Here is a 14,924-nt window from a genome sequence, read left to right as displayed (position 1 = left end):
AAATTGCGGACCCAAAGACAGCCATTTCAGGCAGATGCCTAAGATGGTTTGGGCATGTGCAATGCAGCAATTCGTGAATGGCCAAGGTGACCAGCCTTAGCGTGGAGGGACGGGTGCCTAGGGACAGGCCACGGAAAACCTGGGAGGTCATCTGGAGTGACCTCCGTGAATACAAGCTGGAGGTCAGAATTTAAATTCTGACACATTAGATAGATGGGGATGGGAAAGAAAAACCAAAATTACCATGCAATGTCGTACCTGCCTCCCGGTGGAGAAACTGACATAAAACCGGATAGTAGTAGTAGTTTCTATGTTTGGTGTGTTTTCCATTCTGACATCTGCTTTGATCTTTTTTTCTGCCCCAGTCTGTTTTCATCTGTATCTAACCCCATATTTATTATAACTAAATCTGGTGTCCTTTGTACCCCATTACTTGTCGGTGTTAAGTTACCCCAACTTGTCATTATTAGTCCCCTAGTCCTTGTGTTCTTGTTTTTTTTCCTTCTCTTGAATCATGGATGTTTCTGTTCACATCTGCACCACCTGTCTCATGTATCCCATTCATTTCTACTGAATAAAGTTGTCTGACCCTAACCCACACTGACCCAGTCTTACCATTGGCTCCATCATTTAACAGTCCCCCCAGGATTTCACGGGCCTTTTTTGTGATTGTTGCGGGGGGGGGGGGTTTTCCAAAAAAATTGCGATGAAAATTGTGGTGTTTTTTAGGTTTCTGTTGCGATTACATTGCGGGAGGAAGTGAAAGTTGCGAGAAATTGTTGCGATTTTCTCTTTTTGTGATTAAAATTGAGTGATATGTTAAATATTAAGTTATTACTGAAAAACTATTGATTAAAAAAACAAAGACATTGAGAAATGGTCCTATAAACAACTTTACCAATATAAAAGATTATCAGGACTACAAAAATGCAGAAAAATAGGCTTTACTTATCCAAATGCTCCTGTTGGTTCAAAAGTTAAAGTGCACAGAACCTCACAGCACAACATGAAGTTACCTTAAAATATAATATAAATGCCTCAGCTTTCATGTAAGAAAAAAAAAACTTTTAATACTAGTATTGTGTGCAGGCAGTCTCTCCTGAAGACTAAATTAAACGATAATTATAAACTAATAAAATAAATGGCCCAGGCTTCATAGAAGAAAAAAAAACTATTTGAACAGAATCTCACAGTATGATGCTGAAGCTGCCTAAACAATGGAAAATAAAATACCATTTTGGCAAAAACGTTGGCATCCATTAATTTCTTGTATTAAGTAAAAAAAAATAATGTAAAGTGCACACAGTCCTTCGCTGTAAACATCACACACTTTCAGTAACAGAATTTAAGCCTACATAAACACTGACTCGCACATGCAGTGTTGCCAGATACTGCTGACGTTTTCCAGCCCAAAATATGTTCAAAACCCGCCTTAATGCACTTAAAACCTCCCAATTGGGCTGGAACCGCCCAATCTGGCAACACTGCGCACATGCTGCTTCTCTTGAACGTATACATGGAAGGTAGTTTGTGATGTCACCTCAAGACGACGCCAACGATTGGTCAAATTTGCGGGAAAGTTGAGGTGATTGGATATGATTGCAACACCGCCCTGAATTCGTGGGGATTGGTTGAATTTGCGTTGAAGTTGCAAATCACAACATCACGAAATCCTGGAGGGTCTGATTTAAAACTGTGTCCATATTACACATCCCATGAAATAACATGACATTTGAATTAAGAATTTTATTTTTTGACAGGTAGAACAGAACTTATTCCAAAGTACAACATCTTGTCTTTATTTGTCTACTTTTCTATTTTCTACCATTTTCTTATTCACACACAGGAACAGAGATTACTGGATGACATTCAGTCACAGAACAGAATATTATCAGTGTATTTGTTTGTGTCAGACGATAAGAAAGAGTATCTGAGTAAATGAGGATTACACATTAGAAAAATGCAACAACCCCATTAAATAATGACGCAGATGAATTCTGCTTAATTTTTTCCTGCATTTTGTAATCGCTTCGTGAGGAAGTTCTCAAGGAGACTCCACAAAACCTGTGTGATGATGTCAATATACTTGTTTTTCTTTTCTGCTTGCTCTCTGGCCTCTCTCTCCTGCTTCTCCTGAAACTCTGTGTAAGCTTCAAACAGAGCTTCCTGCTTCAGAGCCTCAAACTGCCTGCATGTCTGCTCTTCACGTTCCTTCAGAAGCTGCTGTTTCTCTTCCTCAATCGCTTGCTCTGCCATCTGCAGCATTTGATTGGTATAATAATTTCCTCCATTTTCTGACAACATTTTGTCAATCTTTTCCAGCAGCTGAAACACCTGTGTAGGATCCTTCACCTCATTGTTGAAAACATGGTGCCTCTGGTTACACATGTTGAAGAATTTTGCCAGATCTTGGTTTTGACGAACAAACTCTTGCATGTTTCTTTTACCAAGCTTGTCTCCTTGGGTGAACAAGACCATAGTGTGGTGAATGGCATCTTCCCCAAATAACTTCAGAAAGATCTCCACTGTCTTCTTGTCTTCCTCAGTGAATCTGCTAGGCTGAACCACGAACAGGAAGACATGTGGACCAGGAGCAGAGAGAGGGATGCAGAACTTGAGCCTATCTATTATCTCCTCTAATGTAAAGTTTGGATCAAACAGGCCTGGAGTATCAATCACTGCAATTTTCCTGTCATTTACTTGTTTGATGTCCTTGCAGCATTCCTTGGTCACAGATGATGCTGATACGTCATATTTGAAGGCTTCTTCACCCAGGATGGTGTTTCCAGCAGAACTTTTTCCAACTCCAGTTTTCCCCAAAACAACAATCCGGAGATCTTCATGAAGTTTCTGCTGCTCATGCACTGTTCAGAGAAAACAGATTGTTGCAACTGTCAAGCTAATCTTATTTATGAGTCCTAATTTACAATGTACGGTAATATCATAATATCTCTGACATCACTGACATTGAATATAGTGCAAACAAGTTCTCAGTGCATGTTGAACAAATCCAAACACACATTTTACTTGATATTGCATTTATTTCACCACATGGATATCTTGATCAGTACATTTTCACTTAATTTACATTTTATGCCATAGATTATGAAATAGACATATAAACAAGAGAACAGCATGTGCCAAATAATATTCCTCTAGAGTCTAGACTAAGACAAAAACAATCTGAACAAAAACCTATCACTCTGATTTAAATTATACAGGCATTTCCTTCTAAATTAGTGAGATTATATTAAATGTTTCATAAGACGAAAATGTGGGTAATCATCATGAGTTATTGGTGATTTCATTAGCAGTTGGACATTGGCATTGCCATAGGCATTACATTGCAGGAGTTATTTCTGGAATTTCCTCAGGATCCACCAAGTTCCTAACCCTATAGCTACAGAAATCAGTGCTTTAGGGACAGCATTCTCTAATGAGGATGACTGTGATTGTGGCTCTGCTGGTACTTGCTTCTTGAGACAAACCATTGTAATTGCTAAGAATGCCACACAAGGCACAGCAATGTAGAATAAGTTTGCCCAAGGATACTGCGCCTTTTTTGCACTCTTTACATAAAATGGCTGCTTCTTCCTTTTCCTGATCATGGTGTCTATCTTCTCCAAGAGCTCACTGACCTGAGCTTTATTTTCTGTGTTAGAATAATTGAACACATGGTACTGTCCCTCACATTTGCCAATCAGTTTCATCAAGTTCTTGTCCTCTTTCACAAACTGATCTATTGTTTTGTTCTTCAGTTTGTCTCCATAAGTAAACAACACCATGCAGTAGAGATTAATATTTGAGCCTAACATTTCAACCAGCATGTCCATCACGCTCCTCTCTTGCTCCGTGAAGCGTCCCAGCTGGATGACAATGAGAAAGGTATGGGGTCCAGGATGGCAGAGGGTCACAGCTTTCTCCATCTCCTGCTTCATCTCTGTATCTGAGAGTGTGCCGAGACCTGGAGTGTCCGCCACCATCACATATTTTCCACATACCAGACCTTCCCTGCTTTCAGTCCGCTGCGTCAGAGCACTGGAGCTGATGTCTGATTGAAATTCTTCACAGCCAAGAATGGTGTTTCCTGCTGCACTCTTCCCGACACCCTGAAGGCCGACCAACACCAGTCGCAGCTGTTCCTCTGTGCCTGGAAAAAAATGGCCTTTAAAAGCTCAAAAAGTTTCTTTTGAGAGCGCACATGGATAAAATGTAACTTACAAACAACGGACACTGTGCAGGAAGTGTGTTCAAATGACAGGAAGAGGAAACAGATTGCAATGTGTGACTTTATGTACTGTTTTATTGTTTTTGACAGTGAATTTAACAAAGAAGAAATACACTCTTGTTCAATTATATCACAGTTGAAACTCAGTGTAGGGCTTCATGCAATAGAGGAAATGAAGATAACTAATTTTGAAATCTTTTATAAAATTTACTGGTCACCCTTCTTATCATTTACCCTGATTATTTTAGATTTCAAATGATGATAGGAATCATAAAGGAAACCACCTTAACCTCCAAGTCAAAAACTTCTCAGTTATACCTTAGCCTCTACTGATAGATAATAAAAGCCTTCATGAACTAAATGCCCTTACATATTAAAGTCAACAATTCAGAGTGTAAATCACTCTGTGATGTTGGCATCCTCAAAAACAGATCATTATTCATTCATTCTTGTCCAATTGACTTAATTTCCGATGTAATCTGTAATTATAAATTACTGTATTGTGCAAAGTCCACGGACTGCCGCAGCAGCGGCTACACCCGCAACTGCTGTAGCCAACCCAACTCCAGCAGCAGTTTTCATGTATTTACTGCTTCTTTCTGCTTTCTCTCTTGCTTGCTCAGCATCCATTTGAGTTTCTCTTTGAATCTTTAACTGTTCCTCTTGAATTGCTCTTTCAGCCATCTCAAGTATTTCATTTGTGTAGTGACTTCCTCCATTTCTTGTAATCAGCTGCTCTATATGTTCAAAGAGTACGATAACCTGGTTTGGATCTTTGTCTAAGTTGTTAAATGTGTGATATCGTCCACTAGTTGTCTGGATAAAATGCATCAGGTGAGGACTTTCTCCAACAAATTCATGAATAGTCTTCTTACTCTTTGCCAGTCTGTCTCCATGTGTGAAGAGCAGCATGATGTACGGTAAAGAACCTTTACCAAAAATTTCCTTGATGATCTCCATTGTGTCTTTCTCTTCTTGTGTGATTCTTCCTAGTTGGAGAACCACCAAAAACACATGAGGGCCTGGTGCAGACAGGAATATGCATGTCTTGATTCTTTTTACAATTTCATCATTTGATATTTCTGTGTCAAAAAGGCCTGGCGTGTCTATTACAGCAACATTTCTACCATTTACTTTTCCTCTGACTTTATCACAGTCTGAGCTCACAGATGAGCTCGACAAGATGGATGAGAATGCCTCTTTTCCCAGAATAGTGTTTCCTACAGCACTCTTTCCCACTCCAGTCTTTCCCACCAGCACGATCCTCAGTTCAACAGTATTCTCCTGCTCCCTCTGCACTGTTAAAGACATGTACACCATTACTTCTAAATTTATTTCACATGCATTGAGCATAAGCATAACAATGCCCTTTAACATTTAGCTTTTCATAGCTGTTATTTATTGATATCCTTATTAATTCCTACAAAATGTTTTACATGCTTTATACCATGCTGTAATATAAACAGCACAGTCCATCACCTCAATATTAAAATTATTTACTTTATTTAGTTTCACAGTTGAATATTGTCTTTCAGGGCTGTATTTGTATTGAGTCTTCAGTAGGAACTATGGTCTTAAGCACGGTTTAGAAGTTATTGAAGAGTTTGTGTAGGTGTAGGATGATGTTTGTGCAAAATCGAGTTGTGATTTTGATCTTGTACTTCAGCCCAATATTCTTGCACAATAGCAGCTCAAGAGAGGATATAAATCACAAGATGCCATGGTTAAAATGTTTTGGGTTTTAAATATACTCAGCAAAACTATCTATTGGACTTTGAGACCAATATTAAATTAATCAGTATGAGACTGTTAATTAATTGATAGTATTGTAGCATTATTTTTTTTTTTCACGTGTGCCAATCATTGTCAGCTTTCTTCCATCTGGAAAAGTTCAACAATCATTCCAATCCCCAAAACAAAAAATCCTGGGCAACTAACTGAGTTTAGGCCTGTTGCTCTCACATCACTTATTATGAAAATCTTTGAGAAAATCATGAAAGATGAGATTGTCTCTTTAGTGTGTGACAAATTAGACCCCTTACAGTTGGCATACCAAGCTGGAAAGGGGGTAGAGGATGCTAAACTCCTCATTCTTGACAAAATCTACAAGCACTTGGAGAAGCTAAAATCACATGCGAGACTTTTATTTGCTGATTTTTCTTCAGCTTTTAACAAGATGCAACCGCATATTTTAATTCAACGACTCTCCTCTTATTTTAATTTACCTGATCAGTTCTTATTGTTGCTTTTAAACTTTTTAACTGATAAGAAGCAGCAGGTTTTAGTTAACGGAGCTTTGTCAGATGTTGTGGTCTCAAACATAGGCTGTATCCTTGGTAAAATTCTCAGACGATACAGCACTTCTGACTCTCCTCCAAGGGTCAGAGTCGGACCATGGTAGTGCCCTGCCTGATTTTGTTAACTGGTGTGATGAAAATTTCCTTGACCTTAATGTGAAAAAAAGAGCTTGTCATTGATTTCAGTAAAACCTAAGGGAAGTTCAATTCATGGGAACGAGGTTGAAATTGTTGAAACTTACAAGTACCTAGGTACTGTGTTTGATTCCCAGTTGAAGTTTGATAAAAATACTGAATGTATTGTCAAATGAGGCCAGCAAAGAATGCATTTATTAAGAAAGCTGAGCTCCTTTAAGGTCTGTAACAGAATTTTGTGTATGTTTTATCAGTCTTTTATTGAGAGCATTTTAACTTTCTCCTTCATCTGCTGGTTTGGTGGTCTGTCTTTCATCTCATCTCATTATCTCTAGCCGCTTTATCCTGTTCTACAGGGTTGCAGGCAAGCTGGAGCCTATCCCAGCTGACGACGGGCGAAAGGCGGGGTACATCCTGAACAAGTCGCCAGGTCATCACAGGGCTGACACATAGATACAGACAACCATTCACACTCACATTCACACCTACGGTCAATTTAGAGTCACCAATTAACCTAACCTGCATGTCTTTGGACTGTGAGGGAAACCAGAGCACCCAGAGGAAACCCACGTGGACACAGGGAGAACATGCAAACTCCACACAGAAAGGCCCTCGCCGGCCATGGGGCTCGAACCTGGACCTTCTTGCTGTGAGGCGACAGCATTAACCACTACCCCACCGTGCTGCCCTAATCTGACAATCAAAATAGCAAATTAAAATTGTGGAAAAATAGCCTAAATCCTGTACACACATTCAGATTTAATGACATTTGATTTTGTATCTCAAATGTCATTAAATCTGAATGTGTGTTCAGAGCATTGCAAACCACTGAGGTGGTTTGCAAGCTCCTCGGTGACAAGGCACCGGGGGTGGATGAGATCCGCCCTGAGTATCTCAAGTCTCTGGATGTTGTGGGGCTGTCTTGGCTGACACGCCTCTGCAGCATCACGTGGCGGTTAGGGACAGTGCTTCTGGAGTGGCAGACCGGGGTGGTGGTCCCTCTTTTTAAGAAAGGGGACTGGAGAGTGTGCTCCAATTATAGGGGAATCACACTTCTCAGCCTCCCTGGGAAGGTTTACTCCAGGGTACTGGAGAGGAGAATTCGGCCAATAGTCGAACCTCGGATCCAGGAGGAACAATGCGGTTTTCGTCCTGGTCGTGGAACACTGGACCAGCTCTATACCCTTCATAGGGTGCTCGAGGGTTCATGGGAGTTTGCCCAACCAGTCCACATGTGCTTTGTGGATCTGGAGAAGGCATTCGACCGTGTCCCTCATGATATCCTGTGGGGGGTGCTTCGGGCGTATGGGGTTCGGTGCTCTTTGCTAAGGGCTGTCTGGTTCCTGTACGAACGGAGCAAGAGTCTGGTTCACATTGCCGGCAGTAAGTCAGACCTGTTCCCAGTGCATGTTGGACTCTGGCAGGGCTGCCCTTTGTCACCGGTTCTGTTCATAATTTTTATGGACAGAATTTCTAGGTGCAGCCAGGGGCCGGAGGGAATCCTGTTCGGGAACCACAGGATTTCATCTCTGCTTTTTGCGGATGATGTTGTCCTGTTGGCTTCTTCAAACCAGGAACTTCAGCATGCACTGGGGCGGTTTGCGGTCAAGTGTGAAGCGGCTGGGATGAGAATCAGCACCTCCAAGTCCGAGGCCATGGTTCTCGACTGGAAAAGGGTGGCTTGCCCTCTTCAGGTTGGTGGAGAAGTCCTGCCTCAAGTGGAGGAGTTTAAGTATCTCGGGATCTTGTTCACGAGTGAGGGAAGGATGGAGCGTGAGATTGGCAGGCAGATCGGTGCAGCCTCCGCAGTGATGCAGTTGCTTTACCGGTCCATCGTGGTGAAGGAGCTGAGCCAAAAGGCGAAGCTCTCGATTTACCAGTTGATCTACATTCCGACTCTCACCTATGGTCATGTGCTTTGGGTAATGACCGAAAGAACAAGATCGCGGATACAAGTGGCCGAAATGAGTTTCCTTCGCAGGGTGGCTGGGCGCTCCCTTAGAGATAGGATGAGAAGCACAGTCACTCGGGAGGAGCTCAGAGTAGAGCCGCTGCTCCTCCACATTGAGAGGAATCAGCTGAGGTGGCTTGGGCATCTCTTTCAGATGCCTCCTGGACGCCTCCCTGGGGAGGTGTTCCAGGCATGTCCCCCTGGGAGGAGGCCCCGGGGAAGACCTAGGACACGCTGGAGGGACTATGTCTCTCGGCTGGCCTGGGAACGCCTCTGTGTTCTTCCCAAAGAGCTGGCCGAGGTGTCTGGGGAGAGGGAAGTTTGGGCTTCCATGCTCAGACTGCTGCCTCCGCGACCCGGCCCCGGATAAGCGGAAGAAAATGACATGAGATGAGAGATGATTTTGTATCTTGTGGCTTTATTTACTTGTGCACACAATTAACTGTCACGTGATATGAAAATAAAATGCTGACTAATAGAATGCATTTGAAAAAGTAAGCGCTAGTTTATATCTTTATTTTACAGCAGATTATAAACTCTATCTTCCTTTCTCAAGCATATTGTTTTCTTCAGCATTTTGCAAAATATGACATTTGTTCATTTAAACCAAACTTTCAGTAATTAATGTGCTAAGTACAACTAGGGCTATTAATGCAGACTCTAAATGTTTCTCATTGTTTGCTCTCTTTTCATTCATTTTTACCTCGCCTGGGACGGAGTCCACCAGGGGGCGAGGTATTGTTTTTGGTGAGGTTTGTTTCTTTCTTTGTTTGTTAATGAGATACCGGGAAAACGGCTGAACCAATCTTCCTGAAACTTTCAGGATAGATGGATATTGGTCTTAAATAGAACCTTTAACATTTCGGGGATCATCCGGTCAAGGTCAAGGTTTTTGTGACTACTACTTCATGTAGAAGTGGTCACCACTATGTTATCATGCTGTAAGAATGTAAGAGCGTAACAATCGCGCAGTACAATGTGAGAGCAGTATGGTGTGTTCTGATTGGCTGAGAGCAGCAGAGAATCAGAACTAGAACCATGTTTATTGGCCGAGTATGCCCACACACAAGGTCAAAATCAAGGACAAAGTCACCAAAAAGGTCAAAATTGTTTTTTCATGACATCTTCCTTCATATTCATCATAAGTGCTATCGGGCGAGCTTTGTTTTGCCTGGCAACACTTGTTTTTATTGTATTAGTATTTTTATTGTGTCTTTTGCTTTTTTGTTGCAAAGGAAAAATGCTGTTTCCTTATACTGTATCTTCAGTGCATATTTTCATTTGTTGAATTTTTGAAGGAATAATGGTGCAGTATTCTTGACAATTCATCTTTCCAATATAATGTAACATTATGGGTAATTTTATGTTATAGTTGTGTAGTTATAAACAGTACAAATTAATATACAATCACAGTATATGTAAATGCATTGATACTGTACATTAGTAAATGCTGTGTCTAAACTGGCCCTAAACAGCTCATAGAAAATCTGAAATGACATGGTGTTGGTAAAAAAAAAAAATGCATGAGCTCCAGTGGATATAAAAATGTGTACATTCCCCATTAAAATGATAGGTTTTTCTGATGTGAAAAAATTGGACAACGCTAAATAATTTAAAAACTTTTCCCACCTTCAGTGTGAACTATAACCTGTACAATTCAATTGAAAAAACAAAATCTGTTGGGTGTGTGTGTGTGTGGGGGGGGGGGGGGGAATTAAAAAGTACAATAAGCTGTTTGCGTAAGTGTGCACACCCTTAAACTAATACTTTATTGAAGCACCTTTTGATTTAATTACAGCATTCAGTCTTTTTGGGTTCACACCTGCCATCAATTAAAATGACTGATTCACCCCAAATAAAGTTCAGACATTTACTCAGTTGCATCCTCCAGCAAAAGCCAGGGTTCACAGAGAGCTTACAAAGCATCAAAGGGATCTCACTGTTGAAAGGTATCAGTCAGGAGAAGGGTACAAAAACATTTCCATGGCATTAGATATACCATTGTCTTCAAGATATACCATATCTTGAAGACAATCAAGAAGTGGACAAAATGTGGGACAACAGTGACATTACCAAGAACTGGACGTCCCTCCAAAACTGATGAAAAGACAAGATGAAAACTGGTCAGGGAGGCTGCCAAGAGGCCTACAGCAACACTGAAGGAGCTGCAGGAATTTCTGGCAAGTACTGGTTGTGTACTACATGTGACAACAATCTCCCATATTCTCCATATGTCTGGACTATGAGGTAGGGTCAAAGAAAAACATCCAGCCCTGGCTAAATTTTGCAAAAAAAAAAAAAAAACACCACCAACTGTCCCAAAAGCATGTGGGAAAATGTGTTCTGGTCTGAGGAACCCAACTTTCTGGCCACAATTCCAAAAGGTATATTTGGCACAAAAACACTGCACATCACCAAAATAACACCATATCCACAGTGAAGCATGGTGGTGACAGCATCATGTTTTGGGGTTGTTTTTCTTCAGCTGGAACAGGGGCTTTAGTCAACGTGGAGGGAATTATGAACAGTTCTAAATACCAGTCAATTTTGGCCCAAAACCTTCAGGTGTCTGCTAAAAAGCTGAAGAGGAATTTCATCTTCTGCATGTTAATGACCCTTAAAAAAAGTTGTGGAACGGCCCAGCCAGAGCCCAGACCTAAATCCAATTGAAAATCTGTGGGATGAGCTGAAAAGGGCTGTGCACAAGAGATGCCCTCGCAATCTGACAGATTTGGAGTGCTTTTGCAAGAAAGGGTGGGCAAATATTGTCAAGTCTAGATGTGGCAGGCTGATGGACTCCTACCCAAAAAAGACTGAATGATGTAATTAAATCAAAAGGTGCTTCAACAAAGTATTAGTTTAAGGGTGTGCGCACTTATGCAACCAGCTTATTGTATTAATTTCAAAACTTTTCCCACCTTTAATGTGACCTATAACCTGTACAATTCAATTGAAAAACAATCATTTTAACAGGGTGTGTACACTTTTTATATCCACTGTATTTCAGTTATCCATTTTAAGACAAAATTAGTTACTAGTACAAGTTTAAATAGACTCACCTTTCTGAGTTTCCATTGTGCTCATGTTAATGCCGAGATAAAGGATTTCTCTGTGCTGAACTGATGTCGTTGTGGTAGTCGTTTGAAGCTGCTGTAGTAGCTAGCGTTTATATGCTCAGATCATGACACACACCCTTATTTTTTCTGAGCTATGAAAATGACTCTACATTATGTCTATGCTATAGACGTTTACTGTGTGGCAGCTTCTCTGGAGTGGATCTCTGAAACGCAGTCCTTTAACCCCGGGTCACAATGGTTCACAAAAGAAAATTAACCGGTTTGTTGGCCCAAACTGGAATGACATAATTTTAATAATGTCTTCTAATCTACAACTGTCAAGCTGACTTGAGGTGTGGCACTTGGCCTGTGTACATTGTTTTGTTTTAAATTAATTTTATTGGAATTGAAAGAATTTATTTTGAACATATGCAACAACTGAACCACCCATAAGCATATCTTAGTTCACAAATCTTAATATATCTTAGTTAATAATAATAATAATAATAATAATAATAATAATAATAATAATAATAATAATGTTTCTACATTAGACATTTGAAGTGCTGCTTTTATCCTTTCCATGGTGTCCCATATGCGTGCGGGAGTGGCGGATGTAAGTGCAGATATATTCAATAACCATAAACAGTGCGATACAAACAAAGTGTGATGTGAACATAAAGTGCATGAAACACACAATAGGCAAACGGACCAGTAAATTGAGAGGTTTGCCTTTTGGCTCAACTCTCTCTTTACCACAACAGACCGGTTTAGTGTCTGCATTACTGCTGACGCTGCCCCGATCCTTCTGTCCAACTCCCGCTCCCCCTTACCCTCACTCATGAACAAAACCCCAAGATACTTAAACTCCTCCACTTTAGGTAGCAACTCCCCCCTGACCTGGAGTAGGCACTCCACCTGTTTCTGGCTGAGTGCCATGGCCACGGACTTGGAGGTGCTGATCCTCATCCCAACCACTTTGCATTCGGCTGCAAACCGTCCCAGCGCATGCTCGAAGTCACAGATTGATGAAGCCAACAGGGCCACATCATATGCAAAAAGCAGAGACGTGATCCTGATACCACCAAACCGGACACCCTCCGCCCCTTGGCTGCGCCTAGAAATTCTGTCCATAAAAGTTATTAACAGAACCGGTGACAAAGGACAGCCCTGGCTGAGTCCAATATGCACTGGGAGCAGGTCCAACTTACTGCCGGCAATGCGAACCAAACTCTTGCTCCAGTCATACAGGGACTGAATGGCCTGCAGTAGTGGGCCCTGAACCCCGTACTCCTGAAGCACCCCCCACAGGGCACCATGAGGGACACGGTCGTAAGCCTTCTCCAGGCCCACAAAACACATGTAGACTGATTGGGCAAACTCCCATGCACCCCCCCAGTACCCTTGCAAGGGTAAAGAGCTGGTCCAGTGTTCCACAACCAGGACGAAAACCGCATTGTTCCTCCTGAATCTGAGGTTTGACTATCGACCGGACTCTCCTTTCCAGCACCCCATAGGCTTTCCCAGGGAGGCTGAGAATTAATACATTTTAATATGGATAAAAATGTATTAAAATGCTATTGAAGAGAAGGTAAGGTCATTTTTGATGATGTTTTTAAGAAGAGGTTTTATAATGTTTCAAGGATCAGCTGGAAAGGTGCTTATATAATTCCTCACTTTATATTTAGTTGTAAAAGTGGTCACACCCATGTTGGGTCAGTGTACAGAATCAGAAAAAAAAAAATCATTGGCCAAGGGAAATTTCATTACATGCAAATTTACTTAACAGTTAACATGAAGGTCACAATAGTGAAAGAAAAAGAATAAAAGTACACAATAGATGGTTTCATGTAAAAGCTGAATGTGACATTTTTGTCCTGCTGCTGAAGTTTATGGACATCCAAAATACAGTCAGCTTTTTATAAGCATTTTCTTCAAGTTTCTTCCAAGACTCTACTATAAATTAACATCAGCCAGAAGATAGTGCTTTTCTGCTACAGCGTCAATACTAGGAAGAGACAGAGAAAAACACATTATTTTAGTTAATGTTTCAGGTTGAATTGCTGCTATTCCTCCATGGCTGCCTATGCTGGCTTTTTGAATAGCTTTAAAAATTTTGCCCATAATTGCTAGTCCTATTTCATGAAAATGTTTCCTTCACCACTAAACACTTGGAAGTGATCCATTTAATTATGGATTTGTAATCACACTAAATTTAGAAGAATAGCTTAGCTTAATTGGAAATGCAATAATCTGTGGCCTCACTATCACACAATCTTTTCTAGTATCATTTAAAAAAATAATTGGCTCTTGGTCCAAGTAGAACTGAGAATATATTATTACTTTAAAACCCTGTGGGGTCTAGCTGTCCCCCACTGGGGACATTTCAATGTGTTCGAAACAAACGCCTGGCTCTCTGTGAGTTTTTATCCTAGAAACATATATGTGGCACCACCAGAAAGCTTGATTCTTCTAGTTTTCAAATATATGTTTTTATTACCATTATTAAAGCTGGAGATTTTGTAAGGGGAATAAAAAGAAATCCAAGACTTTGTCATACCTCAGAGGATTATTTCTCAGTGACGGCCACACCTTTCTCCTATTGACATGCTAACCACACAAGCTATTCAAGACGTCATTCGCCATTTCATAGGTGAGAACACGCCCCACCTCTCCGCTGTAAATAAGCACACATGGCTACTTACAGACATTCACTACTACTACTGACTAAGGCTACATCCACACAACAACGGCAACGAGATGTTATTAAAAAAATATCGCGTCCACATGGGCAACGGATCAGTAAAATATCAGGTACATATGGCAACGCAACGCTTGCTGAAAACGATGCAATACACATGCCACACCTCTAGGGGCGCTGTAAGACGGTCCCTTCGGAGACACCAGAACAATAGAAGAAGTAAGGACGCATGCGCATAAACTATTATGCGCGAGACTTCATATTAGCCACAAAGTCAGAAAAATCTGTTTGTAAAATTACATTATAATGACCAAATACAATGAAAAGTATTTTTCCAGTCTCACCTGTGAAAGGTAATCCCATGTGATCTCGTTTGGACGGCAAACCCGTTGGTACAGTTAAATGCAGCACATGAATGAGGCATCTTTATTCTCCGCTTTGACCCATCCAATATGGCGGCGAGGATGACGTATGATTCTACGCGGAAGGCGGCGTCTTTAATGGTCCGGAATAAATTGAATGCTACACGTTGATGGATTAATTTGTTCTTCTACGC

General features: G+C 41.0%; 1 protein-coding gene across 1 annotated transcript; it reads right to left on the bottom strand.

The window, feature by feature from the left end:
- Nucleotides 1–2,001: 2,001 nt before the first annotated feature.
- Nucleotides 2,002–11,832, bottom strand: LOC132888928 (GTPase IMAP family member 4-like). The gene is made up of 2 exons (XM_060925018.1): nucleotides 11,671–11,832; nucleotides 2,002–2,864 (listed from the first exon to the last, which is right to left on the bottom strand). Exons 1-2 carry the CDS (start codon nucleotides 11,693–11,695, stop codon nucleotides 2,002–2,004), a joined length of 888 nt encoding a protein of 295 aa, XP_060781001.1. The 5' UTR covers nucleotides 11,696–11,832.
- Between the last annotated feature and the right edge of the window lie 3,092 nt (nucleotides 11,833–14,924).

This window comes from Neoarius graeffei, chromosome 7 (assembly GCF_027579695.1).
Source record: "Neoarius graeffei isolate fNeoGra1 chromosome 7, fNeoGra1.pri, whole genome shotgun sequence".
NCBI lineage: Eukaryota > Metazoa > Chordata > Actinopteri > Siluriformes > Ariidae > Neoarius > Neoarius graeffei.
This window is presented reverse-complemented; position numbering and strand designations above follow the sequence as displayed.

Excerpts from the sequence above, each read along its gene's own strand:
- LOC132888928 (XM_060925018.1), bottom strand. The coding sequence starts at position 11,695 with ATGAGCACAATGGAAACTCAGAAAG. Across the intron at positions 2,865-11,670 it reads CACAATGGAAACTCAGAAAG|TGCATGAGCAGCAGAAACTT; the intron begins GTGAGTCTATTT and ends TTCTCTGAACAG.